At 49.1% G+C, this 27932-nt stretch overlaps 2 protein-coding genes across 4 annotated transcripts; one reads left to right on the top strand and one right to left on the bottom strand.

Moving 5' to 3' along the window:
- Positions 1-759: 759 nt before the first annotated feature.
- Positions 760-11929, bottom strand: LOC135175561 (retinol dehydrogenase 12-like). 3 transcript variants are annotated; one of them, XM_064143877.1, is made up of 7 exons: positions 11893-11929; positions 8431-8549; positions 7396-7551; positions 6998-7102; positions 5888-6097; positions 4906-5095; positions 760-2251 (listed from the first exon to the last, which is right to left on the bottom strand). In XM_064143877.1, exons 1-7 carry the CDS (start codon positions 11901-11903, stop codon positions 2149-2151), a joined length of 894 nt encoding a protein of 297 aa, XP_063999947.1. In that variant the 5' UTR covers positions 11904-11929; the 3' UTR covers positions 760-2148. The 3 variants fall into 3 exon arrangements, with proteins under 3 accessions (XP_063999947.1, XP_063999929.1, XP_063999937.1); XM_064143859.1 differs by lacking the exon at positions 11893-11929 and adding an exon at positions 9287-9434; XM_064143867.1 differs by lacking the exons at positions 760-2251; positions 11893-11929 and adding exons at positions 3578-4340; positions 9287-9434.
- Positions 11930-12178: 249 nt separating this feature from the next.
- Positions 12179-27932, top strand: VTI1B (vesicle transport through interaction with t-SNAREs 1B). The gene is made up of 6 exons (XM_064143884.1): positions 12179-12658; positions 18162-18220; positions 22014-22205; positions 23649-23822; positions 26509-26570; positions 27577-27932. Exons 1-6 carry the CDS (start codon positions 12298-12300, stop codon positions 27671-27673), a joined length of 945 nt encoding a protein of 314 aa, XP_063999954.1. The 5' UTR covers positions 12179-12297; the 3' UTR covers positions 27674-27932.

Here is a 27932-nt window from a genome sequence, read left to right as displayed (position 1 = left end):
TAATGTTTGCTTTTATCTCAGCATAGCTGGGGATCTCCTCTAGATTTGTATTTTGCTTTTGGCTAAGCTTAGCAGAGTAATTAGAAGGGGGAGAATTGTTCTGTTATTGCAAAATCTCTCTCTGCTACAGAGTCCTCAACATTTAGGAGAATTGGAACCTCTTCAGAAGTCCTCCTGGTAGCTAGCTAGCTCACCCTCATAACATGTACTCTCTCAGACCAGTAATCCTCTGTAGAGAGCTTTCTGAGTTAATATAACTCTCTCTTGTAAGTCTCCACACAGCTAAATGAGCCTTTGTTCCCTTGTTTTACAGATAAACCTAGGAGAAGGTATTAATTACTTGGCCAAGGTCAAAAAGAGTGAGTGTGTCTCTCTGGAAGCGTGTGCATACATGCTTTATGTTACATCTCCAGTCAGACTGTCTTGGAAGAGCCATGGCAAAATACTTCAGCCTAGAGACACTTCCTGCTTCTTTGAAAAAATGGTCTCCATTGCTCCTGAAAGCCACGTTTGAGGGCTGAGAATTACATGCAGAGAAAGCAGGTGAAGCCTGCAGTGCTACACTGTAGTTGTGGATTCAGTTTCATATTCAAGATAAAGCATAAAGAAGGGGCAGGGGGGAAGTAGAGCAGCAGGCAGAAACACCAAGAGACTTCAAAATGTTACCCACGTTGAGTTCTCTACATTGGCATGGCAGGTGTGGATAACAGCAACACCAAGTGAACCAATTCACCATTTCTGAAGGAAGATAAAGTCTGCTGCAAAAGGAAAATGGCTTTATTTAGTATTGCTCAGAGGTAGCACAGGACTGATTTCCACAGGCAGCATCTAGGTAGAAAGCATCACAAACCTGGCCTTTGCTTCCCAAGGTGGTCACAGTGGCATGCTCACGTGCAGCTCCAAAACCTTCAGAAAGTGAGGCTGTGGCACTTGTTCTCTACCTGCTTAACTCTTTCAGAACTCCTTTGTGATAATGGATCACACTCCAGCGATTTGCAACAAAGCAGCACTGGCGTTTCGAGGGAGCAGTCCCATCGCCGCGTGAACTGACCCAGCTGCCCTTTGGAAGTGCAAGGTCTGTGGGATGGCAAGGCCAGGCTGCAGCCTTGGCCCAGCAGCTTCTGGATAGACAAACAAGGATTTCTGTGCAAGTCTTACTTTCTTGTCCTGTAGCTAACTTGACCACAACATCAAGATAGTTCTAACCTCTGCTTCAGCTATATTGCTCCAGGTGGTTTACTGTCATTTAAAGCTAAAGTCTTATTTGAAATTGTTTCTTGTTAACACAGTTGAGATGTTCTTTACACATTCTGCTCTCTTTTCTAGGTTCTAAAGTCATTTAAAGTGCAGCTGGGGTGTTTCTTGTGACATTTACACCATCTTTTCTCAGTGCTTCACGGGAGAGATGATGATTTTTAAAATACAGTAATTTGCCTGCAGCTTTAAACCTCCCACTCACCTGCTCTGAGACCTGGGTTTTCAAAAGAGAGGCCAAGCCTCATTCATCTTACTGCAATCCATGGACAGTTGAGGCAAATATCCTCCAGTGGCTAGGGTCCAGCTTCTTACAATGAATACAGAGAGAAAGTACTGATTGTATTGAAAAACTTCCTAATGCTTGGCACAAAAGGGCCAGCACCTGTTTCTGTGTGCTTGAGAGCATCTGTATTGCATGAAATTGCCAGAAAATCTGTAATACTTTCACTCTGTCAGGTCAAATAGTAGGAACTGAATATAACCTCACAGATCACAAGTTGAGAGTCCTATGTTTTTACTACCACTGTTAGGAAAAGCCTAGGTGATGAAAGTAATTCTTTTTCTCTTACTTCATAATCTAAAGCTAAGCCTGCAACCTTCATTTCTATGCTAAAGCCAGAGACCAGCAGCCTCTGGCTGTTGTGTGAGATACCAAGCAAAGGTTGCTACCTGCTTCAGAGCTCTAACTCTCCAGCTAGAAAAGGGGACTGGTTGCTCACAAATCTCAATCCATAAGTGTAACGTTCCAGAAATTTGTATCAGATTATGTCCATAGAATCATCATCAGGGCAGCCAAGTATCAGCATTCTTGTCTTGATGGCTCTCAGCAGTGCTTTTCCCAGGAGAAGCATTGCTGGGCTCAGCCATTTGCACAGTTGAGGTCTGCACTGCTTAGTCCCACTGGATGCGGAGGAGCTCACAGCTCACGCTCCAGAGCTTCTTTGCCGTCTCGTCATCCCGGGCCCGTGGTGACACATACGCTGGCTGGCAATCGCTGTAAGAACAACACTTCTTATTTGAGGCAGTCATCTCCACCTGCACACTGAAATGTCTGTGTTCAGCTAAGAGAGCTGCTTTTCATCAGTTTAACTTCAAGGCTAGTTGAAGAAGGGTAAAGGCTATCTACCAAATAGGCAAAAGTAGGTGCTAAACCACCCTGAGAAAGCTTTCTTCCCAGCTGGCTAGTGAAGAATCTTCCCCAAAGGCACCAAAATCTAGCAAGCCAGTCTAGCTCTGTCTTTTGTCTGAACTCCTCAAGAAACTTGTACATGCTCTACTACTCCATGTACATTCTCATTAATACCACCAAAAAGGGCTATAAATGCTGACCAGGCTTCATCAGGAGCACCTTTTCTAGCAAACAGTGCCAAAAAAAGTCTGCTCAAACAATCTTTCACTCTATGCTGCTTGTCCCACCCTATTCATCCCACTATATTGCCAGTGATGAAAGGCAAAGCTACCCCAGAATAATAATACTGTCATAACCATGTCTGGTTATCCTTTGTTCCATTATGCTGCAAACTGTGGCTCCTTTCTTCTCAGCTCCTGCAATCAGGCAGCACCCTGTCTGGAAGAGAGCTCATGTGTTCTCCTCTGTAATGCTAGATGCTGCACTAACATGGGAGTTTAAGAGAACAGAGGAACTTGCACCTTGGACAGGCTGGAAGGTTGGGCAGGGAGAGATCTAATTAAATTCAGCAAGGGCAAGTGCAGAGTCTGGCAACTGGGAAAGAACAACCCCAGGGAGCAGTATAAGTTGGAGGCGGATCTGTTGGAAGGCAGTGAAAAGGATCTGGGGCTCCTAGTGGATAGGAGGTTGACGATGGGCTGGCAATGTGCACTCGTGGCCGGGAGGGGCAGTGCCATTCTGGGATGTATTAGAAGGGCTGTGGTTAGTAGGTCGAGAGAGGTTCTCCTGCCCCTCTTCTCTGCCCTGGTGAGGCCACATCTGAAGTACTTTGTCTAGTTCTGGGGCCCCTAGCTCAAGAGGCACATAGAAGTGCTTGAGAGAGTCCAGCACAGAGCCACAAGGATGAAGAAGGGAATGGAACACTCTCTTATGAGGAAAGCCTGAGGGAGCTGGGGCTGTGCTGCTTGGATAAGAGGAGACTGAGAGGTGACCTCATCAATGGTTATAAAGATGCCAAGGTGAGAGCCAGGGGGCTGGAGCCAGGCTCTGATGGGTGATGCCCAGTGCCAGGACAAGGGGCACTGGGTGGGAGCTGAGGCATAGGAAGTTTCATGTAAACGTGAGGAGGAATTTTTTCCCTGTGAGGGTGACAGAAAAACTGGAACAGGCTGCCCAGGGGGGTTGTGGAGTGTCTGTCTCTGGATATTCAAATCCCTCCTGGGTGTGTTTCTGTGTGATCTGGTAGAAGAGATACTGCTCTGGCAGGGGAGTTGGAGTGGATGAGCTTTGGAGGTCCCTTCCAGCCCCTGACATTCTAAAATTTCTATCCAGCTGAGAGTTCTTAAAGCTCTCAGTGCACAGTCTCTCCTGCTCCTGAAATGACTCTGGTAGACTTCTCCTGTCTTGTGGCATGCAAACTCTTTTCTTAACATCTATATTCTATTGCCCAGAAAGTGAAAAAGATTTTAGGCTGGACCAGTGTAAGATGTGAATTACTGTTGAAGCTATTCATTACCCACCATATGCAAAACTCCTGAGTTTAAAATCCATTGAGGTTTCTGTACCCCAGCACAGAAATGTTCCATTTATATCCTGGGACAAATACTCATCCAGGAAAGATTAAGACCTCTATTTATATATTCAAGTCTGATTAAGACAGTACAAACTCCCAAGTGACGATCAGACAGAGTCATTACAGAGACTAATCTGTCATAGGGCACAAGAGGGAAGCTCTGCAAAGATGTGAAGGCTCCAGCATTATCCACATGGAAAAAAAACAGACAAGTTTCACATTTGCTTCCAAAACCACTCCCAGTATTGTTACACTGCTCTACGCCCTGCAGGAAGCTGTCAGATGCATCTGCATGAATCTGATCAAATGGCAGGATGCTGATGACTTGGAACTGCTTTGGACTGGAGTTGGTGAGGGGAAAAGGCATCACTATGCAGGGTCCTGCAGCAAGGCAAAGGAGTCAAGAAACAAGTGTTTGTAGGGAGAGCTAGAGGAGACAGTTTATAGGAGAGAGTGATAAGCATTCCAGCAGGGGTCCCTCCCAACTGGTGGCTCTGTCACTCTGGAGAATCAAGTTTTGTCACATACCAGTCCTGAAAATCTCACCTCTGTAGCACCCTCAGCCCTCCCTTCTCCCTGGCAGCACAGTGGGGGTAAAACTATAAGGAGAACCGAAATAGTCTTCCCAGGACTGACTCGAGTGACCTCATTGACTAAACAGCTCTACTAAAAAGTGATTTGCCCTAGTCTCAGGCAGATGAGGATTAAAGCTCTGAGCATGTGACAGCCATTCCTGCACTAGGAGTACAGTGATAGTGCTAGCACTAAAGGACTGGCTTTCTGGATTTCATCTAACACAATACCACTGCAACAGAACTGGAAGGAGTAATGCTCCAGAATTTCACCACTCCCAATTTTATAAGCCAGCCTCTTAGTGAGCCCCCGAATATCCTGCAGCCAGCAAGGCTACCTCCCACAGTCTATCACTCCATCAGTTTGCACCCACCTGAAATACTGTCCTGTCACAGAGTCCAGCTCCTCTGCTACTGCACAGTAGATACTGGTCTGAGCTCCTTCCCAAGGTGTCTTCAAGAAGAATGAGAATATCTTCCACAGCCATGTCATTACGAATGAGTGCCGGACCAGCTCAGACGAGACAGAACCAGGATGGAGAGCATTTGCTGTGACTTTAGTGCCTGTGGCAAAAGAAAGCAGTCCAGGATAAATCTGCATGCATTAACCTGCCTGTGAAAAAAACAACAGAGGAGTAATACACTCCTCAATTCTGCCTGCAGATAGTCTACAGTTGAAAGGAGTCCAAGCATGAATACAGGGAGCATAAGAGAAGATCTCTGTAGTTATTGCTTGCTAGAGCACCCCTCGCTCCCTTCCAAGCACAGCAGTCACTACACACCACCTGCAAAACCACGTGCTAGAGGGCCTGGGTGCTAAAACAGCAGCAGTGTCTCTCAGGCTTCCAGAACAGCAGCTTCTTCTGCTTTTCTGTAACACTAATTTCCTAGAGAAGACACCATTTCTGTTTTAATTAAACACTGCTTCAGTTTATGAAAAGGACTGAATGACAAGGCTGTGACAGATGTTGTGCTCTAAAAGGTAATGTCTAGTCCCATGCTTTTCTTCTACCAGCCACCAACATTTAAGGCAGCCAAGGCAGCATCAGGTTTTCTACTGGAAACTGCAATTGTACTTCAGCTCCTTCAGTTTTTTCAGCTCCCATCTGCAAACCAGACCTGTCTGTGTGAATGCTGCTAGCTTTTGACAGGTAGCAGAGGGAAATGACATGCGTTCAACTGTGCCAGACCCTCTTGGCATAAAGGTTATTGACGTTTCAAGTCTCCTGGTTCCACAGGCAGGAGATACTTTCGTGCTGCAAAAAGCTGTCCCTGGGCCCTGCCTCAAACCATTTCTCCAACCCACTCTCCCCCTCCACGGGGCAGAAAAGCACTCCGCTGTCCTCGGGGACTTGCCTTGCAGCCGCCGCGCCAGCTCCCGCGTGAAGAGGACGTTAGCCAGCTTGCTGTGACAGTAGGCGAGGCCACGGTTGTAGCTCTTCTCACCATGGAGGTCATGGAAGCGGATTCGGCCTCCGTGATGCGCCAGCGAGGACACGTTCACAATTCGAGCCGGGGCAGACTGCTTCAGACGCTCCAGCAACAGGAAGGTCAGGAGAAAATGACCTAGTGGTGAAAGGAAACATCATCCTTCTCTGAAAGGTACCCCTTCTGCAATGTCAAATTACTTGCAACATATTACTTATGTGTTACACCTTACTGCTGACATCCAGTCCAGGGAAAAGAAGACCTTCCAGAAGCAACACCTAAACTTTTCGGGGGGCATTAATTCTGTCCCTCACCTTGAAGAAGCTGGAGCTATCATGCATTTCAAATGTACCAAGTAATGCATACAGATACATAAACCGGGTCCATGATAAGCAAATACATTGCATTGCATCTCCAGATCTCTTAATTCTAGCCTTCCATACTTTCCCAAGATGGAAGGATCATAGAATCATAGAATCAACCAAGTTGGAAGAGACCTCCAAGCTCAACCAGTCCAACCTAGCAACCAGCCCTGTCCAATCAACCAGACCATGGCACTAAGTGCCCCAGCCAGGCTTTGCTTCAACACCTCCAGGGACGGTGACTCCACCACCTCCCTGGGCAGCCCATTCCAATGCCAATCACTCTCACTGCCAGCAACTTCCTCCTAACATCCAGCCTAGACCTCCCCCGGCACAGCTTGAGACTGTGTCCCCTTGTTCTGTTGATGACGAGGAAGAAAAAGAAGTTCCACATCAACACAAGGGGGAACTTCTTTACTGTAGGGGTCTCAGAGCACTGGAACAGGCTCCCCAGAGAAGTTGTGGTGTCTCCTTCTCTGGAGACTTTCAAGGATTGTCTGGATGCATTCCTCTTTGACCTAAGCTAGATTGTATGGTCCTGCTCTGGCAGGGGGGTTGGACTGGATGATCTCCTTGGGTCCCTTCCAACCCCTGACATCCTGTGATCTGAAAGCAGGATTTTCTTCTGGCATTTTGCCATAGATACTGAATGCAAACACGACTCCAATGGCCTTACCAAGGTGATTGACTCCCAGATGCATCTCAAAGCCATCAGCAGTCTTGGAGTAAGGGCATAACATTACCCCAGCATTATTAATGAGAATGTGGAGTTCCTTCTCCTCTGCAAGAAACAATTGACGTCCTTAAATAGGTAAACAGAGACCAAAGACAGACAAGAAGGTAGCACAACTCACCAAAAACTCCCATGCCTGAGTTGCAGCCACATCACCTCAATAAAATACTGATACATCTCCGACCACAAACTAACTCATGGCCTCTGGCAAGCCCCTACTGTGAACCACAGTACTGAACACAGTAGAAATAACCAGGTAAGGGATTTAGCATTTGCTGGAAGACCACTGACCAGTACTTGGCAAAATATTCTCACTGAAAATAAGGAGCTAGAGGCCATACCTGCGAGAAATTTCTCAGCAAACTCTCGGATGGACTTCGTGTCAGCCAAGTCCAGCTTTTTCACAATGACTTGCTGGTTCCCTGTGTCTGCTCGTATTTCACTGGCTGCAGCCTCTGCCTTTGCTATGTCTCTGCAGGCAACAATCACCCTTGCACCTGCAAAGGGGGGACAAAAAGCAGGAACACAAGCTGAGATCAGTGGACCACAATGGATGGTCAAAGATATGGCAAGCAGGCCAATTATGCACAGTGCCTGGGTGCAACTTACTGTTTCTTTCTTCAGGGATTTGGAGCAGCTGGGAGGGACAAAGCCTTTTTTGCTACACTGTTAGTTCCAATACAGCCCAAAGCTGTTTTCAGGCCAGGGAAATGCACACCTAAGTGCCTCTGTCCAGGTTCTCCCAGGTCAGGAGCATGTACCACAGCATTGGTATGACAGGTTATATCTGCCCCTATAACAGGAATGTCCAGCCAGGAACACAAGAAGATACTTGAATTCTACTGAGTAATTTCTAAATTGATTGTGAATAGGTAGTTTAATTTCCTTACCAGTTACCCAAAAGGCACCTAAACCAAATCAGCTTGAAACATGAATAACTACAGCATATAGCTATGAACCCATAGTCCACGGGAAAATGTTCCTGCCCATGGTAGGGGGTTTGGAACTAGAAGATCTTTAAGATCTCTTTGAACCCAAACCATGCTATGATTCTCTGATTTCCCAACTTCATACAAGTGGAACTCAAAGATAAGAGGAACTCCTCCAGTTCTCCCAAAAGAGTTGCAGTGTAGAGCAACTTTTGTCACCAGACTCATTTTTGGAGTTTGAGCACTGAAACGAGTTGAGTATCCTGCGCTTAGCACCCCAGGGGTTATAACATCTGGAAGAGCAGCACTTGGGCTTGTCTGAAATAACTTTGGAACTTAATTCACTCAAACTTAAGCATAAAACACTTCTTCCTTCCTTCGATCCAGGAAAGGGACCGCAGATCTGCAGAGGAACTGGAGTTGCATGGGTGCCTGCAGGTGACTTGCCTCTTCGAGCAAGGTCTCTGGCCGTCTCCTTCCCGATGCCCGTATTGGCTCCTGTGATTATCACCACTTTCCCTTCCAGCTTAGCTGTGGACTTGCACTGTCCTCCAGCGACATACTTCCTGCAAGAGAGGGTGGCCTCAGTCACGGCCTAGGCCCGACGGCAGCTTCCCTCGTTAAGGGACTCGGGCCAAGACGGCGCACCCCGTGCCCCAGGTTCAGCCCCAGCGTTTGGCCTGACCGCGGCGCGCAGAGCTCCGGGGGAGCGGCGGGCGTCGTTACCCGAAGGGGCTGACCACGACTGTGTCGTGACCGGGCTACCAGCTCAGGTCCCCGCTCGCCGTTCAGCGTCCCGGCTTTCAACCGGCGCCTCGCCTCACTCCGCGGCCCGCCCCAGCGCCGAGTGGGGCCACGGCTTCCATTGGCTGCCGCCGTCACCGCCGGACAACCGCCCAATGGGCTCCGCCGCGGCGCCGTGAGGAGAATGCCGGCCCCTCCCCGCGGGAGTCCCGTTACGGCGGCGGCCCATGTCCGAGCCCCGCCGGTCCCGGCACAGACCTCAGAGCCGGTTCCGGGCTGTCGGACACGGCGGGAGGCCACCGAGGTAAGCGCCGGCGCCAGTGCGCAGCCAAGTGCCAGGAGCGCCCCGCGCCTCCTTCCGCGCACCAGCGTCCCCGGGAGCCGCAGCAGTGCGAGCTGCACGAAAGAGCCCCTTTCACTCGTGCTCCCGTCAAACACACGGGCAGACCCGGCCGCCCAGAGACGCGCCGCACACCGGCTCTACCGCAGCACCGCGCAGCGGAGGCCGCCGCCGCCCGCACAAGCGCTAAAAGCCAGAGCCGCGCTCGGTAAGACACACCTGATGTAGGGCGCTGCCACGAGAAGGAGCACAGGGACAGAGACGGCAGCTCCCAGCGCGGCTCCCCAGCAGGTGAACATCGCCGCCGCCCGCTCCATGCTCACTGCCGGCGCTCAGCCGCGCCTGCCGCGCCCGCCTTGGCGCCGCCCCCGCCCGCCTCGGCTCGGCCCCTGCCCGCCTCGGCCGCGCCCCCTTCGCTCAGGTGCGGCCGCCCTCCGCGCCCGGCCGCGCCTGCAGCCCGGGGTCGTGCTCCCTGCCGCGCTGAGGTGACGCGCTCGGCCGCCCTTTTGCTCCTGCTGTTTTTCCCTCCGGCCAGCGCACGGCTGTGAGGGGGCTCTCCGAGAACAACCTGAAGCTGCCGGTGCAACAGCACTGTGCAATTAACGAGCCCCTAAAGCTGTCTATCCGGAAAGGCTTTTCGCGTACATTTTCACTACGTCACGCCGGAATCTGGGGTATTAACATCTTTGCCAGCGATATGGACAGAGGAACGGGGCGCACCCTCCGCGGGTTTACAGATGGCATCAAGCTGTGTGACACAGTCGGCTTGAAAGAGGGCAGGGATCCATCCAGAGGGACCTGGACAGGCTGCAGAGGTGTGCCCAGTCCAACCTCATGACATTCAACAAGGCCAAGTGTAAGGTCCTGCACCTGGGTCAGTGCAATCCCAAGCACAATTCCAGGCTGGGTAGCAGCCCTGAGGAAAAGGACCTGGAGGTCTGGGGTGATGAAAAGCTCAACAGGAGCCTGCAGTGTGAGTGCAGCCCAGACAGCAACCCTGTGCTGGGCTGCAGCAAGAGCAGTGTGGGCAGCAGGGCAAGGGAAGGGATTCTGCCCTTTGGCTCTGCTCTCCTCACACCCCACCTGCAGTCCTGGGGGCAGCTCTGGAGCCCCCAACACAAGGAGGATTTGGAACTGTTAGAGTGAGTCCTGAGGAGGCCACCAAGATGCTGAGAGGGCTGCAGCAGCTCTGCTATGAGGACAGGCTGAGAGAGTTGGGGCTCTGCAGCCTGGAGAAGAGAAGGCTTTGGGGAGACCTTGCAGTGGCCTTCCAGCATCTGAAGGAGGCCTACAGGAAGGCTGGGAAGGGACTATTGACAAGATCTTGTAATGACAGGAGGAGGAGTAATGGGTTTGAACTGGCAGAGGAGAGATTTAAACTGGCTGTTAGGAAGTTCTTACAGTGAGGGTGGCGAGACACTGGCACAGGTTGCCCAGGAAGGCTGTGGATGCTCCCTCCTTGAAGGCGCGCAAGGCCAGTTTGGATGTGGCCTTGAACAACCTGTTCTAATGGGTTGTTCCTATGGCAGTGGGTTGGAACTGGATGAACTTTGAGGTCTCTTCCAACCTAAACCATTTTATGATTCTTAAAAACTGTGGGGAGCTGTGAGGATGATGAGAGGTCTGGAGTACTTTTCTTTGGAAAAGAGTGTGAGAAAGATGGGGCTCTAGCCTGGAGAAGAGTTGAGAGGGGATCTTCTCAATGTTTATCTAAAGGGTGGATGTTAAGAGGATGGGGCCAGACTCTTTTCAGTGGTGCCCAGTGACAGGACAAGGGGTAAGATGATTGAGGGAATGGATCATCTCTCTTACAAGGAGAGACTAAGGGAGCTGAGGCTCTGCTCCTTGGAGAAGAGGAGACTGAAAGGTGACCTCATCAGTGGTTATAAAGATGTAAAGGTGAGTGGCAGGAGGCTGGAGCCAGGCTCTGCCGGGTGATGCCCAGTGGCAGGACAAGGGGCAGTGGATGGAAGCTGAGCCATAGGAAGTTTCATTTAAACATGAGGAGCAATTTTTTTCCCTGTGAGGGTGACAGAACACTGGAACAGGCTGCCTAAGGGGGTTGTGGAGTCTCCCTCTCTCTCTGGAGATAATAAAATCCCTCCTGGGTGTGTTTCTGTGTGTTCTGGTAGAGGAGATCCTGCTCTGGCAGGGGGACTGGACTGGATGAGCTTTGGGGGTCCCTTCCAGCCCTTGACATTTTGTGATTCTGTGAATGGGCACACAAACTGGAACATGTAAATTTCCACTTAAAGAAGAACCTCTTTACTTTGAGGGTGCCTGAGCACTGGCCCAGGCTGCACAGAGAGGTTGTGGAGTCTTCCATGGAGAGTTTCCAAACCCACTTGGACACATTCCTGTGCAGGCCAATCTAGATGAACCTGCTCTGATAGGGAGATTGAATTGGACAAGTCCCCAGAGGTCACAGAATTAACCAGATTGGAAGAGACCTCCAAGCTCATCCAGTCCAATCTAGCACGCAGCCCTAGCCAAAAAAACAGACCATGGCACTAAATGCCTCATCCAGGCTTTGCTTCAACACCTCCAGGGACTGCAACTCCACCACCTCCCTGGGCAGCCCATTCCAATGCCAACCATTCTTGCTGCGAGGAACTTCTTCCTAACATCCAGCCTGAACCTACCCTGGCACAGCTTGATGCTGCGTCCCCTTGTTCTGTCACTGGGTGCCTGGGAGAAGAGACCAACCCCACCTGGCTACAGCCTCCCTTCAGGTAGCTGCAGACAGCAATGAGCTCTGCCCTGAGCCTCCTCTTCTGCAGGCTGCACACCCCCAGCTCCCTCAGCCTCTCCTCACAGGGCTGTACCTTGGTGCCATTCTCCGGACACGTTCAAGCGCCTCAACATCTTTCTTCAATGGAGCGGCCCAGAACTGGGCACAGCACGCATAGGTCCCCCGCAGCTGTCCGTGTTCTATAGGCGAGCACACGCTGAGGACTGCGAGGAAGGCGGCGCTGCGTGCGGCAATGCTCACTCGCACCTTTATCTCACGGCATAAAAAGCACACGGTACAGAGCAGCGGGTGGTGCTGCCTCGTTGCTCCTCACCTCCTCGGAGCCCCGCACTGGCCCCGACAGCGGCTGCCGAGCGCCCCGCGCGGTGCCGCAGCCGCGGGCGCTGCTGCCTGCGCCCCGGGGAGACTACACCTCCCGGCAGGCAGTGCGCGCCCGGGGCCACGGTCCCCTCCTTGCGGCGGCCCGGGGCAGCGCCTGATGCGCCTTGGCGCAAACGGCGGTCCCGTCTCGAGGCGTGTGGCCACCCGCTCACCCGGGGAGCAGGCGGCGCGGACTGGCCGCGCTGCCGCCGCCCCGGGCCGGTTTTGCGATCGGGCGGCTCGGCGGGCGCCTCGGTGCGCGGGTGGGAGGCCGAGCCGCCGCAGATGGCGGAAGTGCCTCGCCGAGGAGGCGAAGGGGCAGGGGGAAGCAGCAGCTGAGCGCGGTGGCAGGGGGCGGTCAGCCATGGCGGGCCGTGGCTCCGCGTCCTCGGAGCACCTGGAGCGGCTGCACGAGATCTTCCGGGGGCTGCACGGAGACCTGCGGGGCGTCCCCGAGCGGCTGCGGGGCAGCGCGGCCGGTAAGGCGGGGGCGGGCAGGCGGCGTCCCCGGTTGCTCAGGGCAAGGTGGCGGCATGGGCTTTACCAGGGGCCGCGGCCGTCTCTCACGGACTACGGGGACCGTCCGTGACGGAGTTGGCGGCACTTTCCCTCCGCTTTGCCTGGCAGCAGTCGGCCCTCCGGTGTGGGCTCCTCCGCCGCGGCCCCCCGGGTAGCAGGCGCTTGCTGGAGGGGCCGTTTGCTGGGGGGCTCTGGGCGCTCCTTCACGGAGAAGTCTGGTTTTTACGTTCGAGAGGGCAAAGGCCTGCGTGCGAGGAAGGAGTTTGCCAACGCAGTGGCAGGACTCTGGCTCGTCGCTTTCGGTCGGCGCCTCCTTGGGGGCGGGGGCCGGGGAGGGTGGCTTTGCAGGGGGCTGGCTTCACTCTGTGCCGGTGGTCAGTTGCTGCCGTATTCTGGTAGCCTTATTCTTGTGTTTAGGCATGGTCCCGCAAAGCACCAGCGAGGCAGGCAGCGAGGCAGGTGTGTCTCAGTGTCCTGCTCCGGAGCAGCTCTTCTTGTCTGGCAGGCGCTGCTGTGCCGAGCTTCCCCCTTCAGCCCTGCCTCTGGGGAGTTGTTAAGTGGATATTCTTTCATGCTGTATCTAGATAGACTGCTCTGGGATGGGGCTTTTTGGTGTGTTCTTTGTGTTCCTGTTTAAACAAACAAACAAACCGTATTTTTAAAAAATATATTACAACTGTCTACAGCCATTTGGAGGCTTCCCAGAGAAGATTTGTGTTTTAAATGACTGTTTAATCATAGAGTGGTTTAGGTTGGAAAGGACCTCAAAGCTTAGCCAGTTCCAACCCCCTCGCCGTAGACAGGGACACCTCCCACTAGAACAGGTCACTCAAGGCCTCATCCAACCTGGCCTTAAACACCTCCAAGGAGGGAACAGCCACAGCCTTCCTGGGCAACCTGTGCCAGTGTCTCACCACCCTCACTGGAAGGAACCTTTTCCTAGCATCTAAGTTTGAATCTTCCCTCTGCCAATTTAAACCCATTCCTCCTTGTCCTGTAATTACAAGACCTTGTCAATAATCCCTCCCCAGCCCTTCTGTATCCCCATTCGGATACTGGAAGGCCACTGTAAGGTTTTCTGGAAGCCTCCTCTAGGCTGCAGAGCCCCAACTCTCTCAGCCTGTCTTTATAGCAGAGCTGCTGCAGCCCTCTGAGCATCTTTCTGACCTCCTCTGGACTTGCTCTAACAGTTCCAAATCCTCCTTGTGTTGGGGGCTCCAGTCCTGTACACAGTTTTAAAAGACTTGTTCGTGCACTACATGCAAGCAGAATAGGAAAAAGAAGTGGGGAAAAGAGTTACATAAAGTTCTGTTAGAAGCAAAACCTGATTTTATAGGTATTTTTTGATACCATAGCAGCTGGCAAAACAATCAGACAGAACACTTCTCCCTAGGACTCGGCATTGTTCTTAATTCTGTTCTTAATACTGAGAACCAGAAAGGGAAGTCATCTGATGAAGAGAGTTTTACTGATGTCATCAAAACTCTTCGACTAAATGCTTCCTTCAGTATAGAATTGAACAAGTTGGAAGAGACCTCTAAGATCATCCAGTCCAACCTAACACCCAGCCCCAACCACTCACCCAGACCACAGCACTAAGTGCCCCAGCCAGGCTTTGCTTCAACGCCTCCAGGGACAGTGACTCCACCCCCACCCTGGGCAGCCCATTCCAATGCCAATCACTCTCTCTGACAACAACTTCTTCCCAACGTCCAGCCTAAACCTACTGTGGCACAGCCTGAGACTGTGTCCCCTTGTTCTGTTGCTGTACGAGAGACTTGATGCAAAACTGTCATGAGCTGCTGTAGCTCAGCTTTGGGTTTGTGCCACAAGAATTAAGGAGGAGCTTTCAGCCATGTTATGCAATAGTCTTGTCATTCTCAAAGAACTGATCAATTCTATGTGTTTAGGTGTGTCACATCAATGGTTTGCTCAGAATATGCTAGTCTGTGCTACATAACACAGGCTATGAAACGCTTGGTATTTGGGTTTTGGATTTTTTTTATCTGGCTTTCTGTTTAATCATCAGTTAAACCAGTCCTTAGCAGCAGCATTTCCATAAAGTTTGGTGTGAGAAAGATGTTCAAAGCTACAAAGGACAGCTTTTAAAGCTGACTTAATTTCGCTAGCTCTCAGCAAGAATGAAAAAGCATAAAAGAAGGCATACTTTTTCTTGTAGGAAATACTTGTTTCTCTGTGGAAAGGTGAGTGGTCTGTTTTTTGTTGAAGTAAAGCTTTGTCAGGTTTCTAATGGACTTGTGTGGTCTTGAGCAATGAGTTATAAGCAATGCAATTAAAGGCACAAGCATCAGTTTTTGCAATGCTTGTGGATGATCTGAACCAGGGGATTGAGAGCAGCATCAGTAAGTTTGCAGATGACACCAAGCTAGGAGCAGGTGTGGATCTGTTGGAGTGTAGGAGAGCCCTGCAGAGGGACCTGGCCAGGCTGGATGGGTGGGCAGAGGCCAATGGGATGAGATTGAACAAGGCCAAGTGCAGGGTTCTACGCTTTGGCCACAACAACCCCAAGCAGCACTACAGGCTGGGGCCAGAGTGGCTGAGAGCAGCCAGGCAGAGAGGGCCCTGGGGGTACTGGTAGAGAGTGGCTGAAGATGAGGCAGCAGTGTGCCCAGGTGGGCAGGGGAGTCAATGGCATCCTGGCCTGGATCAGAAAGAGTGGGGCCAGTAGGATAAAGGTTATTCTTCCCCTGTACTCCACACTGGTCAGGCCACACTTTGAGTACTGTACCCAAATCTGGGCTCCTCAATTCAAGAGAGATGTTGAGGTGCTGGAAGGTGTCCAGAGAAGGGCAGCAAGGCTGGGGAGGGCCTGGAGCACAGCCCTGTGAGGAGAGGCTGAGGGAGCTGGGGGTGTGCAGCCTGGAGGAGAGGAGGCTCAGGGCAGACCTCATTGCTGTCTGCAACTCCCTGAAGGGAGGCTGTAGCCAGGTGGGGTTGGTCTCTTCTGCCAGGCAACCAGCAACAGAACAAGGGGACACAGTCTGAAGCTGTGCCAGAGCAGGTCTAGGCTGGATGTTAGGAGGAAGTTGTTGTCAGAGAGAATGATTGACATTGGAATGGGCTGCCCAGGGAGGTGGTGGAGTTGCCGTGCCTGGAGGTGTTGAAGCAAAGCCTGGATGAGGCACTTAGTGCCATGGTCTGGTTAACTGGCTAGGGCTGGGTGCTAGGTTGGACTGGCTGAGCTTGGAGGTCTCTTCCAACCAACCTTCTTGATTCTGTGAACCCCTTCTACAATTATGATTTATTTTTCCCCAACAAATTGCAACATGGTTTTTTAGACATGCTATGAAATGTCAGTGTGACTATTCTTTAACTTTATTGCTGTAAATATCCCAGTAATATTTTTGGAATGTTTTTAAGGAGGTGGAATTTTTTCCCTGCGAGGGTGGAGAGCACTGGAAGAGGCTGCCCAGGGGGCTCGTGGAGTCTCCCTCTCTGGAGATACTCAAAACCTGCCTGGACATGTTCCTGTGTGATCTGGTCTAGGAGATCCTGCTCTGGCAGGGGGGTTGGACTGGATGAACTTTCGAGGTCCCTTCCAGCCCCTGACATTCTGTGACATTCTATCATTCTATGTTTCTAAGAGAGATTGAGATAAGTCAGGAATTTGTCCCTCTAAGTGGAGGTGTTCCAGTCTTTTAAAATGCTCTGTTTGCTTCTTGTGCTAATGGGGAGAGGAGCGTTTCTTTATTTTTCGAGTTATCTGATCCTAAAAGCTTCGGGATACTTTGAATACTTTTACAAGACGATAGCCACACTTGTGAGTTTGAGGGGAGACAGAATCTGCAGTCCTTGGGACATCTTTGAGGGACAGAGGTTTGGAAATGCTGTTTTCTTCTGTATAAATAATGAATTTGTAGCTCTAGAAAGAAAACTTTGCCTTCCCCATTTGTAAGAAGGCATCTTAAGCAGCTTGGTTCAGTTCCAGCTGTAGATGCTTTGCTCTAATTTAGTTAGTTGTACCTTTCAGCTGCATCTATTCCTAGCAAATTGGAGGTACAGCAGTTGGATGTTGATGAGCACGTGGCTAACATTACTGTGGCTTAGATACTTTTACTGCATTAAATACATTCTGTCTGTGTACTTTGAGTCGCAGTGATATGAATTTAACTGCTTAGCATGTTCTGGCATTTCTGTTAGGCCAGGTCCAGGATGATGTTTTGAAGCCACATTGACTGATTTGTTGTTGGCATATAGAGAAAAGAAAGTTTCAAGCCATTGCTGCTTGACCTTTGGAAACTACTGTTTCTTTGGCTGCTCATTTTTAAATGCTGTGTCTTCTTAGTCCATTTCAGAGACAGAAAGAAGATGAGATACTGTACCAGGTTTCAGTCAGTTTGAAACAGATGTTGTTTTTGAAGGACACTACTTAAATCAGATTGGTGAAATCTGAGGAGAGGGACTTTGGGGGTGCTGGTACACGAGAAGCTCAATTGGAGCTGTCAGTGTGCTCTTGCAGCCCAGAGAGCAGCCAGAGCCTGGGCTGCAGCAAGAGAAGTGTGGGCAGCAGGGTGAGAGAAGTGATCCTGCCCTTCTACTCCACACTGGTGAGACCCCAGCTGGAGTACTGCATCCAATTCTGGAGCTGCTATTACAAGAGGGATATGGATGTGCTGGAAGGTATCCAGAGAAGAGCCACGAGGCTGGAGCACCTCTGCTATGAGATGAGACTGAAGGAATTGGGGCTGTTCAGTCTAGAGAGGAGAAGGCTCTCAGGTGACCTTTTTGTGGCCTTTCAGTATCTTAAAGGGGCTACAAGAAAGCTGAGGAGGGACATTTTAGGCTGTCATGGAGTGGTAGGACTGGGGGAAATGGAACAAAGCTGGAAATGGATAGATTCAGAGTGGATGTTAGGAAGTACTTCAGCATGAGGTTGGTGAGAGCCTGGAATGGGTTGTCCAGGAAGGTGGTGGAAGCCTCATCCCTAGAGGTCTTTAAGGCCAATCTGGATGAGGCTGTAGACAGCCTGCTCTAGTGTGTGGTGTCCCTGCCCATGGCAGGGGGGTTGGAACTGGCTGATACTTGTGGTCCCTTCCAACCCTGACTGAGTCTGTGATTCTAAGGTATTAGTTCTGTTGGGGGATGTTTTAAGATAGAAAACCTCTTTGGTGTCCTTTCACATTAAATGCCTGCACAATTCTGCAGTGGCAGAACTGCATGCACTTTTCAACAGTGTGTCTGTGGAGACTGGAGGTCAGAAGAATATTTCAGGTTTGAAAAAATGACTTCTTTTGTCTACCAGGGGTGGTGGCTGGCATTTGGAAGGCTGCTTTCTACTCTCACGCCACACCCTTCTGAAAAGTTGTCTTAAGAGCAGGGTGGCCTGTCTGAGGTAAATTTTGGGCTGGCATCTCTGTGGCAGCTTCCATTATAATAGGTGGAGTTGGAGCTCTGCTGTCATCTCTCTGCAGCTTCTCTGACACACTGCTCTTTCTTTCACAGAGGAGAAGAAAAAACTCGTTCGAGAATTTGATGAGAAGCAACGGGAAGCAAATGAAACGGTAAAGAGAAGTCCAGGCTCCTGGCCTTTCCTGACTGGTCAGAATATTCATGCCTTTAGGAGAACAGTACCTGACAAGCTTACTTGCATTACAGATGCAATTCTGGCAGGCAGGTGTGGTATTTTTTTTAATGTTTGGTTCACTTATTTGGACAGGCTGGAGCCATGGGCTGAGGCCAATTGCATGAGGTTATACAAGGCCAAGTGCCAGGTCATGCACTTTGGCCACAACAACCCCCAGCAGCCCTACAGGCTAGGGGAGGAGTGGCTGGAGAGGTGTCTGGTGGAAAGGGACCTTGGGGGTGCTGGTGTCCAGCTGGCCGGACATGAGCCAGCAGTGTGCCCAGGTGGCCAAGAAGGCCAACAGCATCCTGGCCTGGATCAGCAATGGTGTAACCAGCAGGAGTAGGGAGGTTCTCATGCCCCTGTACTCAGCACTGGTGAGCCCACACCTGGAGTCCTGTGTCCGGTTTTGGTCAGCACAGTACAGGAGGGACATTGAGGTGCTGGAGTGAGTGCAGAGAAGGATGATGAGGCTGGGGAGAGGTCTGGCAAACATGAGCTGTGAGGAGTAGTTGAGGGAGCTGGGGGTGTTTAGTGTGGAGAAGAGGAGGCTGAGAAGGGATCTTATTGCCCTCTACAACTCTCTCAAAGGAGGTTGTAGTGAGGCTGGAGCTGGTCTCTTCTCCCCAATTACTAATGATAGGACAAGAGGAAATGGCCTCAAGTTGCATCAGGGCAGGTTTAGGTTGGCTGTGGGGAGGAAGTTCTTTCCTGAGCAGGTGGTCAGGCACTGGCACAGGCTGCCCAGGGAGGTGGTGGAGTCCCCATCCCTGGAGGTGTTTAAGGGGAGAGTGGCTGTGGTGCTTGAGGCTATGGTCTGGTGCTGAAGGCTGCTGGGATGAAGGTTGGACTGGCTGATGCTGGTGCTCCTTTCCAACCATAGTGATTCATAGTGATGAGATGTTGTGCTGAGGGCTTTGGTTTGGTCATGGACTTGTCAGTGTGAAACTGATGATTGGACTCGAGGATCTCAAAGGTCTTTTCCAATCCAAGAAAGTCTGTGATTTTGTGATCTGACAGGTGTGTGTGTGTGTGTGTTTGTTGGGCATACCTATGTATCTACACAGATACAGACAGTCTTATATGTGTTTGTTTTGGGGTTGAGTGCTTGGTTTGGATATCACCTTCCCTTTGCATATCACTTTCCCCTCACAAAGAGTGATAGAGGTGCAATTAGGGAGGGCATCTACAAATCTAGTATTTTACTTATTTTTCTTCACTATTTTTTTCATATTAACCCATCTGGCCTTTCTATAGTATTCTAATGGTTAAATATCAGGGACCATGAATAATTGAGACTTTTATTGTATAAGCTTCCTGGACAGCAGGTGGCATGCAACAGCACAAAAAAATCCAGTATGATTTGTCTTTTTAAGCAAGACAGGGTGGATTAAGTGTTCTTTTCATATTAATGTGCTCTTAGGACTTATCTGAGTGGCAGCTCATTGTGATGTTCTGTTCCTGTGGGTGTAGTCTACCTGGACTGCAGCAAAGCCTTTGACACTGTCTGCCACAAAAAGCTCCTGGCAAAGATGGCCAGCCTATGGCTTGGACAGATTCACTCTGAAATGGGTCAAAAACTGGCTGGAGGGCCACGCCCAGGAATGGTGGTGCACGGTGCCACATCCAGTTGGTAGCTGTCACTAGTGGTGTGCCCCAGGGATCAGTGCTGGGCCCAGTCCTGTTCAATATCTTTATTGATGATCTGGACCAGGGGATTGAGTAAGTTTGCAGATGACACCAAGCTAGGAGCAGGTGTGGATCTGTTGGAGGGTAGGAGAGTCCTGCAGAGGGACCTGGCCAGGCTGGATGGGTGGGCAGAGGCCAATAGGATGAGATTGAACAAGGCCAAGTGCAGGGTTCTACACTTTGGCCACAACAACCCCAAGCAGCACTACAGGCTGGGGCCAGAGTGGCTGAGAGCAGCCAGGCAGAGAGGGCCCTGGGGGTGCTGGTAGAGAGTGGCTGAAGATGAGGCAGCAGTGTGCCCAGGTGGGCAGGGGAGTCAATGGCATCCTGGCCTGGATCAAAAAGAGTGGGGCCAGTAGGATAAAGGTTATTCTTCCCCTGTACTCAGTACTGCTCAGGCCACACCTTGAGTGCTGTGTCCAGTTCTGGGCTCCTCAATTCAAGAGAGATGTTGAGGTGCTGGAAGGTGTCCAGAGAAGAGCAGCAAGGCTGGGGAGGGCCTGGAGCACAGCCCTGTGTGGAGAGGCTGAGGGAGCTGGGGGTGTGCAGCCTGCAGAAGAGGAGGCTCAGGGCAGACCTTATTGCTGTCTGCAGCTGCCTGAAGGAAGGTTGTAGCCAGGTGGAGGTTGGTCTCTTCTGCCAGGCAAGCAGCAACAGAACAAGGGGACACAGCCTCAAGCTGTGCCGGGGAGGTCTAGGCTGGATGTTAGTAGGAAGTTATTGTCAGAGAGAGTGATTGGCATTGGAATGGGCTGCCCAGAGAGGTGGTGGAGTTGCCGTGCCTGGAGGTGTTGAAGCAAAGCCTGGCTGAGGCACTTAGTGCCATGGTCTAGTTGACTGGCTAGGGCTGGGTGCTAGGTTGGACTGGATGAGCTTGGAGGTCTCTTTCAACCTGATTGATTCTATGATCCTCTGATGTACTGAGTTTTATTGCCATGTAACTGTAGGTCATGTGTGAGAACAAGAGCTCATATTGTGAGTGAGTTTGTACTGGGAGACAGCTGAAATCATCGTGAATTTGTAACTGTCACTAAAAGCTGATGTAAAAATTCACACATCCACAATCTTGAGCTTTGCAAATCCTACCTGCAGTTGCCAGGCCTGTGTGAATTTAGTGGAGTGCCTACCTGTGCAATTCATCTCTGCTGCATAGATGTGATCAGAATCACATCTGATGTGCAGCCTGATCTGATATGCAGCCTATAAATGCTTAAAGTATATGAAAAGGGAGAATTTCAGATGGTGAAGTTTTAGAGGGATGCTTCAGAAGAAAATGAAACTGCGATGGTTTGGTTACCCACCCCCCTACAGTTAGGTAAATCACCCAGACTAGACTCAGTCGATCTGAAAATTGAAGAATGAAGCTATATTTACAGCTTAGCACAAGGTACAAACAGATACTTACAATCTATACAGCTATAGACAGAAATATGCAAATTAAAAGGTAATACAGAAACACAGCAGCCCTCCCAGAAACCTGAGTCCCCAGGAGGGGCTCTCAACCACCCTTCCACCTTCTCTCCACTCCTCTACGTTACACCAGACTTTGCCTTATGCTCAAGGTAGTTTGGAGAGTCGGCCAGGGAGGTTAGGAAGCAGATGGATTAGTCAGGCAGGTTAGAGAGAGAAGTGCAGCCCAAAAAGCCCGGAGAGAGACTCCGTTATCTATATTTATGTTCTTGTTCTTATCCGTCTCAGCAAGCCTATGAGTGCAGTAGACATCACCATTGTTTCCTTCTCACAGCCTCTCATCTATTTCCTCTCACCAAAATATCCCAGCTAGGCTCAAATTAGCATTTAAGAAGCAGAAGCATTTAAGCTTGGCAGTTTATGTTGGGTTGGTTGGTTTGTTTGAGATGTTTATCTGAAAATTAGTGTGGGCTGAACAGCTTTAGGCAGAGTGATGTGCTCAATAAGGGTTTGGGGTTAATCTTCCTCACATAAAAACACATGAATCCCTTCCTCAGGTGCTGAGTTTTGAGTATAGTTGCTGTAAGAATAGATTTGGTGCTTTACAAATAACCTGTTTTCTTTTGTTACAGCTGCAGGAAATGGAGGAAGAACTGAAGTATGCTCCTCTGCCTTTCCGCAACCAAATGATGAGCAAAATCCGGGCGTACAGGAGAGACCTCTCCATGTTCCAGAGGGAGATGAAAAGCACGGATCTGGGACTGGGGCCTGGAAGTCAAAGTGATATAAAATACGGCATTTTCTCCACAGAAAATGAACAGAGTGTGAGAATTGGATTGAAATCTTATTTGACCTTGCTCGGATTGTTTGAAAAATAATAACTCCAGGTGTATCATTTACAGCGTTTCTACTTTAACCCACTTAGCTTCTGTGTTTGTGTACCTCCCCATGTCTCTGCACCTGATATGGGTATCTACAGGAGGAGAAAGGACACTTGGAAATCAAAGGAGAGCTTTTCTGTTCCAAAACAAAGATAGGAGTACAATCAAAATGCAGCTCCTTGAATGCTAGGCAGTTTGTAACTCAAACAACATTCTATACCAAACTGCTGCGTTGAAAACACAAACATGATAATACAGGCTGAGAAGAAAGCTGAACTGATGCAGTTCTAGGCCCCAAAAGTGTATGCATCATGCAGTGTCTAGGTTCTTTGGTCATATTCTCTTTTAAGCAATCTTAGTGTAAATCATTTCCAAAAAATGAAGGAAGTTAACTGTAGATGTGCTGCTTTGTTTACCACTGTGCTCAGACTTCTGTGCTAGGGAGACTGCTTATTATCTTCAGTGTACTGCACAGAAAGTTTGTAGGCATGGGCTTTTGGCTTGTCTGCTTTAGAATCAGTCAGGACCACAAGGATCATCTAGTTCCAACCCCCCCTGCCATGGGCAGAGACACCCTACCCTAGAGCAGGCTGCCCACAGCCTCATCCAGTCTGGCCTTAAACACCTTCATGGATGGGGCCTCAAGCACCTCCGTGGGCAACCCATTCCAGCCTCTCGCCACTCTCATGCGGAAGAACTTCCTCTTCACATCCAGTCTGAACCTACCCACCTCCAGCTTTGCTCCATTCCCCCTTTAGACAAGAACGTTTTGAAGGAGGCTCTTTTTTTAGTATCTGGTTCTGCAATATCCTGCTAAACCTTTGCATTTGATTCCTCTTGATTGCTTTCTCTAAAACCCAAGAGCAGGGTGATAGATCAGACTTGCTGAAGCTTACGAAAATGCTTTACTTTGAGATACCTTTTGACCCCAAGGTCAGCAAACGTCTTTTATCCTTTGGCAAAGGCTACCTGCATGAAAAGAGGATCTTTGTTACTTAGCAGCCCATCTGTTAATGCTGTTTGTTCCTAATCCTTTTGACTGTAAACTCTTAATGATCTTCCTGGCAACCAAGAGTGAAGTCAGGAATAAGACTGGATTTAGATACAAATGGAAGGAGAAGTTAGCGTCTGGAAGGTGTTTTGTGTAGACGTTCTTTAATGAAAGAGTAACCTGTTGCAAAGGCAGTTTTTTGGTTACTGTTTTGACTCTTTCAATGTTTAAGGAGATTTGGCCACAACTTTAGAATGGGAACAAAAACTCATTCAAAATCAACTGGGCCATGTCGATTAACAAAAGAAACAAACGGATAACCTGTGAGGTCACATCCTAGCTCACAATATGTCAAAGGCCCTATACCTCTAATACATAAACATGTTATTTTCCAGACTAATCTGCAGTCTCAGAGGGTGCTGCTTCTCCAGGGAACAGACAGCCTGAACCGAGCCAGTCAGAGCATTGAGCGCTCCCACCGCATTGCTGCCGAAACAGATCAGATTGGCACCGATATCATCGAAGAGCTTGGGGAGCAGCGGGAGCAACTGGAACGCAGCAGGAGCAGGGTAAGCAGGGAAGCTGGGCCTGCACTGAAGCAAGCTGGTGTTAGCTTAGTGAGAGCTGTGTGCCAGTCACAGCTCTCAGAGGCCTCCCTAGACTGATGATCCAGCTGATGTTCCTACAGACCATGTCCAGGCTGCCCCATTCCTATACTGTGCTCATAAAAGGACAATTAATTACTGCAGAAGGGCCCAGAACATCACAGTCAAATGTGTTGTGCTGCCTCTGTGCATGATTGATTATTACAGAGCCACAGAATTAACCAAGTTGGAAAGGACCTTTGAGACCAAGTCCAACCTATCACCCAATACCTTCTAATTAACGAAACCATAGCACTAAGTGCCTTATCCAGCCTCCTCTTAAACACCCCCAGGGACAGTGACTCCACCACCTCCCCAGGCAGCCCATTCCAATGCCAGTCATTCTTCCTGTGAAGAACTTCTCACTAGCTTCCAGCTTAAACCTGCTCTGTCTGTGTCTTCTTCTGTCACCGAGTGCCTGGAAGAAGAGACCAACCCCACCTGGCTATAACCTCCCTTCAGGTAGCTGTAGACAGCAATGATGTCTGCCCTGAGCCTCCTCTTCTGCAGGCTGCACACCACCAGCTCCCTCAGCCTCTCCTCACAAGGCTGTGCTCCAACCCCCTCACCAGCCTTGCTGCCCTTCTCTGGGCATGATCAAGCACCTCAACATCTTCCTTAAACCGAAGAGCCCAGAACTGGACTCAGTACTCAAGGTGTGGCCTGACCAGTGCTGAACACAGGGGCAGAAGGACTGCCCTGGTCCTACTGGCTACACTATTCTTGATACAGACCAGGATATTAGGCCTATAAACCTGCTTTAAAAAAAAAATCACTAGTGAGGAGGTTACAGATTGAAAGAAATGCTATGGAGCTGCGCACTACTAGATTACTAGAAAGTTTAGATCTGGGAGGCAGTGAGCAGTTTCTCCTAATAACATGAACTCTAATAGAAGCTTCATTACTTAATAAGCTCTCAGTATTTGTAGCTTACCTAAGGATGCCTGTTATCGTAGAATCATATTATAGACTGGTTTAGGGTGGAAGGGACCTCAAAGTCAGCCAGTTCCAACCCCCCCAACATAGGCAGGGACACCTCCCACTAGAACAGGTCGCTCAAGGCCTCATCCAGCCTGGCCTTGAACACCTCCAGGGAGGTTGTGGAGCATAGAATCACAGAACGTGATCAAAGATCACTGTGGCAACCTGTGCCAGTGTCTTACCACCCTCACTGTAAAGGACTTCTTCTTAACATCTAGTTTCAGTCTCCCCTCCTCCCTCTCATCCCATTCTTCATCCTTGGGTTCAGAAGCTCTACTTCCGCTGTGGAAGCTTTAAAAAGTAGTTAATTTGTTTTGTTTACACTCATGCAAAATAAGAATTTGATTTTTGAAGTAGCAAACTGTTGGGCCTTTTCTGTCTGTGTAAGAGATCTCGAGTGTAAAGCTTTTAGGCAAGTTACTCACAAGGGGATGCTGAGTTTGGCAAGTAAGCATGCTCAGCCAAACCAAAAAGAGTGCCTCTTGTCTTGGGAGTTGTCCTTACTGATTGTAGGTTTTTCATTTAAGTAGTTCTTCATTTTGAATGAGAAATTTATTTGCTGTGCTCCCATATATGGACTGAGGAGCAGGAAAGTAAATGTGTTTTGGAAGATACGTAGGTGTAGTTTTTGTCTGTTTTTTTTCCTAGTAAAAATAGTCCTTCAAGCATGTCAGGCTGCTCATGAAGCTCAGACATGCCTTTTAAGCATTGTATGGCTAAATTTTATTGACCACACATTGCAACTAGAACTTCTTGCTTGTTCTTTTATGGCAAAGATGGGGGCTAGTATGTGTTGAAGGGACGCAGTAGTTTTCTTTCCATCTTGTTCCAGTTCATCTCAGTGCAAAGTAATGTACCTACAGGGCCAGTTTTGTAGTTGGGGGCAATAGTTAAAACTACAGGGGAACTGTGCAGATAGGTGTTTGTGATTGTTACTGACCTGGCTTACTTTTCACTGTCCTTGGAGGTCTGGAAATCAAATAGCAGACTCTTACCTGGAGACCTCCAGTGGGCATACATCATGAATCTTGACTCTGAGCCAACAGCTTTTTCAGTTGTCTATAACCTCACTTCATTACATGCCTCTTAGCAGCAGACTGAGAAATACTTGACAGTTCATTTCTGAGTACTGCAAAGCAGAAATGGATTATCTGTTAAACAGCTCAGAGCTTGTACCTACTGAGTCACTGAGACCTGTCAGTGCAACATGGTTCTTCTTTGCTAGGAATTGAACAGCATTTTAAAAGGTTCCAGATAAGAAAGGGGGAAGAACATGTCAGTACAATTTCCTAATGGTGTCAACAACTGGAATAGTGAAATGAAATTCAATGAAAGGAGCCAATACCAATGGTCTGGTAGTTGTAGATGAGCTCAAAGGGGCAGAAAGTGACCCTAAACTGCATAGCTGTGTGCGTGAACCCCAGAGCAAATACTCAGGAAAGTCTCATTTCCTCCATACAACAGAGACAGTGCTTCCAGCTTGCACCGAACAGTACCATCTGAGTTTTGATAAGATAGGGTGAGCCTTGATCCTGTTCCTGCCTGCATTTCAACACCAACTGCTTCCAGGTGCATCTTCTCAGTTGCTGTACACTTGTTCAACTGACAGATAACTTCTTTTTCTTCTTAGCTGGTGAATACAAGTGAGAACTTGAGCAAGAGTCGCAAGATCCTACGTTCTATGTCCAGGAGGTAAGTAGCATGGCTGACTTGGAGCAGCACTTGGCAGGCAGCTAACACAGTGTTAGCTGGAACTGCAGAGAGGGTTTAGAGGTGGTGTAAGCAGAATGTGTGCACATGTACAGGTGCTGAGTTGTGGGGTTTTTTTCCTCTCTGGTCAATACTTAGTGGAGCACAGGTAGCTGAACATGAACGAATTTAAGGTAATATGGGGTCTTTAACCACCCCCCCATGATAAACTGTGGTGAGAGAGTAAGCAAGTTACCATGAATGACTAATGGTGACTTGAGATGCAACTCCTTGGTGCCTGGAAAAAGCTCTGTCATGAAATCACTGCAGCAGTGTTAGATATTTGGTGATGCAGTCAACTTGGTTTAGCCCAGAGTAATGCCCTAGTGTAGCTGAGAAATTCAGAGCCTGACTGTATCCCATTTGATTATTAATGCCTTGGCTGCTTAAATAAGTTTATTTGTTTAATTATATGACCTAATTATAAACCAGTCCATGGTGTATAGTGCCAGTGGGTACTTCTGGCCTATCCACCTTTCATTTATGTTCAGATGGCTGAAGGAAGGTATGACAACTGTGTGATTTTTCCGATAGTAAAAGTACATCATCATCTTGAGACTTTACAGTGTTACCTCAACTACATCATTGTAAGTAAAAGCAAGCACAGTCTGGGTTTTAGTACAGGAGTTCAATTGATGTATCCCTCTTTGCCTCCTTAAATGAGCAGGCACATACAGACCAGAATGATCTGCCTTATGCAGGGTGGGGGAAAAGAAGCACAACAGCTCCTGTTGAAGTAGAAGATTTAAGCAGAATACAACAAACAAAAACATGGGCAAGAAACTACTGAGCTTGTCCCTTCCTGCTTGTTAAGAGCTATCCAAATAGCACTTTGTGGTCTAGCTAGAACAGAAACTCTACTTACTGAAGGCAAGACAGTGATCAAATTATATCTGAATTCATAATCAAGAAAAGGCTAGCTTGGATTTCTTTTCTTTTTTAACTCTAGAATTACCACTAATAAGTTGCTGCTGTCCATCATCATCATCCTGGAACTTGCCATCCTAGGAGGTGTGGTCTACTACAAGTTCTTTCGCAGCAAATGAATCTTTGACTGAGAAGAGCTTTTCACTTTTAAGGAACCAGGCAGGGTTGGCTGTTGCCACTGACTGAGGACTGAACTGTCTCCTGAGACATCATGTTAAACTGGAAGTGTACTGACACTAGAAAGACAGAATGGGATTAAAAGGAAAATGCAGAGAGACGTGAAGTACTGGTAAGATTAATAACAAGGCAGTAAATATTTTGCCTGAATTTGTATATACTTAACTACATGAATAAATCTTGGTAACAAAGTGGCCACCA

The sequence above is a fragment of the Pogoniulus pusillus genome, chromosome 1, assembly GCF_015220805.1.
Source record: "Pogoniulus pusillus isolate bPogPus1 chromosome 1, bPogPus1.pri, whole genome shotgun sequence".
NCBI classification, from domain to species: Eukaryota; Metazoa; Chordata; class Aves; order Piciformes; family Lybiidae; genus Pogoniulus; species Pogoniulus pusillus.
This window is presented reverse-complemented; position numbering and strand designations above follow the sequence as displayed.

Excerpts from the sequence above, each read along its gene's own strand:
- VTI1B (XM_064143884.1), top strand. The coding sequence starts at position 12,298 with ATGCGCCTTGGCGCAAACGGCGGTCCCGTCTCGAGGCGTGTGGCCACC. Across the intron at positions 12,659-18,161 it reads GCTGCGGGGCAGCGCGGCCG|AGGAGAAGAAAAAACTCGTT; the intron begins GTAAGGCGGGGG and ends TTTCTTTCACAG. Across the intron at positions 23,823-26,508 it reads TGGAACGCAGCAGGAGCAGG|CTGGTGAATACAAGTGAGAA; the intron begins GTAAGCAGGGAA and ends TTTTCTTCTTAG.
- LOC135175561 (XM_064143859.1), bottom strand. The coding sequence starts at position 9,384 with ATGGAGCGGGCGGCGGCGATGTTCACCTGCTGGGGAGCCGCGCTGGGA. Across the intron at positions 7,552-8,430 it reads CAGAGACCTTGCTCGAAGAG|GTGCAAGGGTGATTGTTGCC; the intron begins GCAAGTCACCTG and ends CCCCCTTTGCAG. Across the intron at positions 5,096-5,887 it reads GCTGGCGCGGCGGCTGCAAG|GCACTAAAGTCACAGCAAAT; the intron begins GCAAGTCCCCGA and ends CTTTTGCCACAG.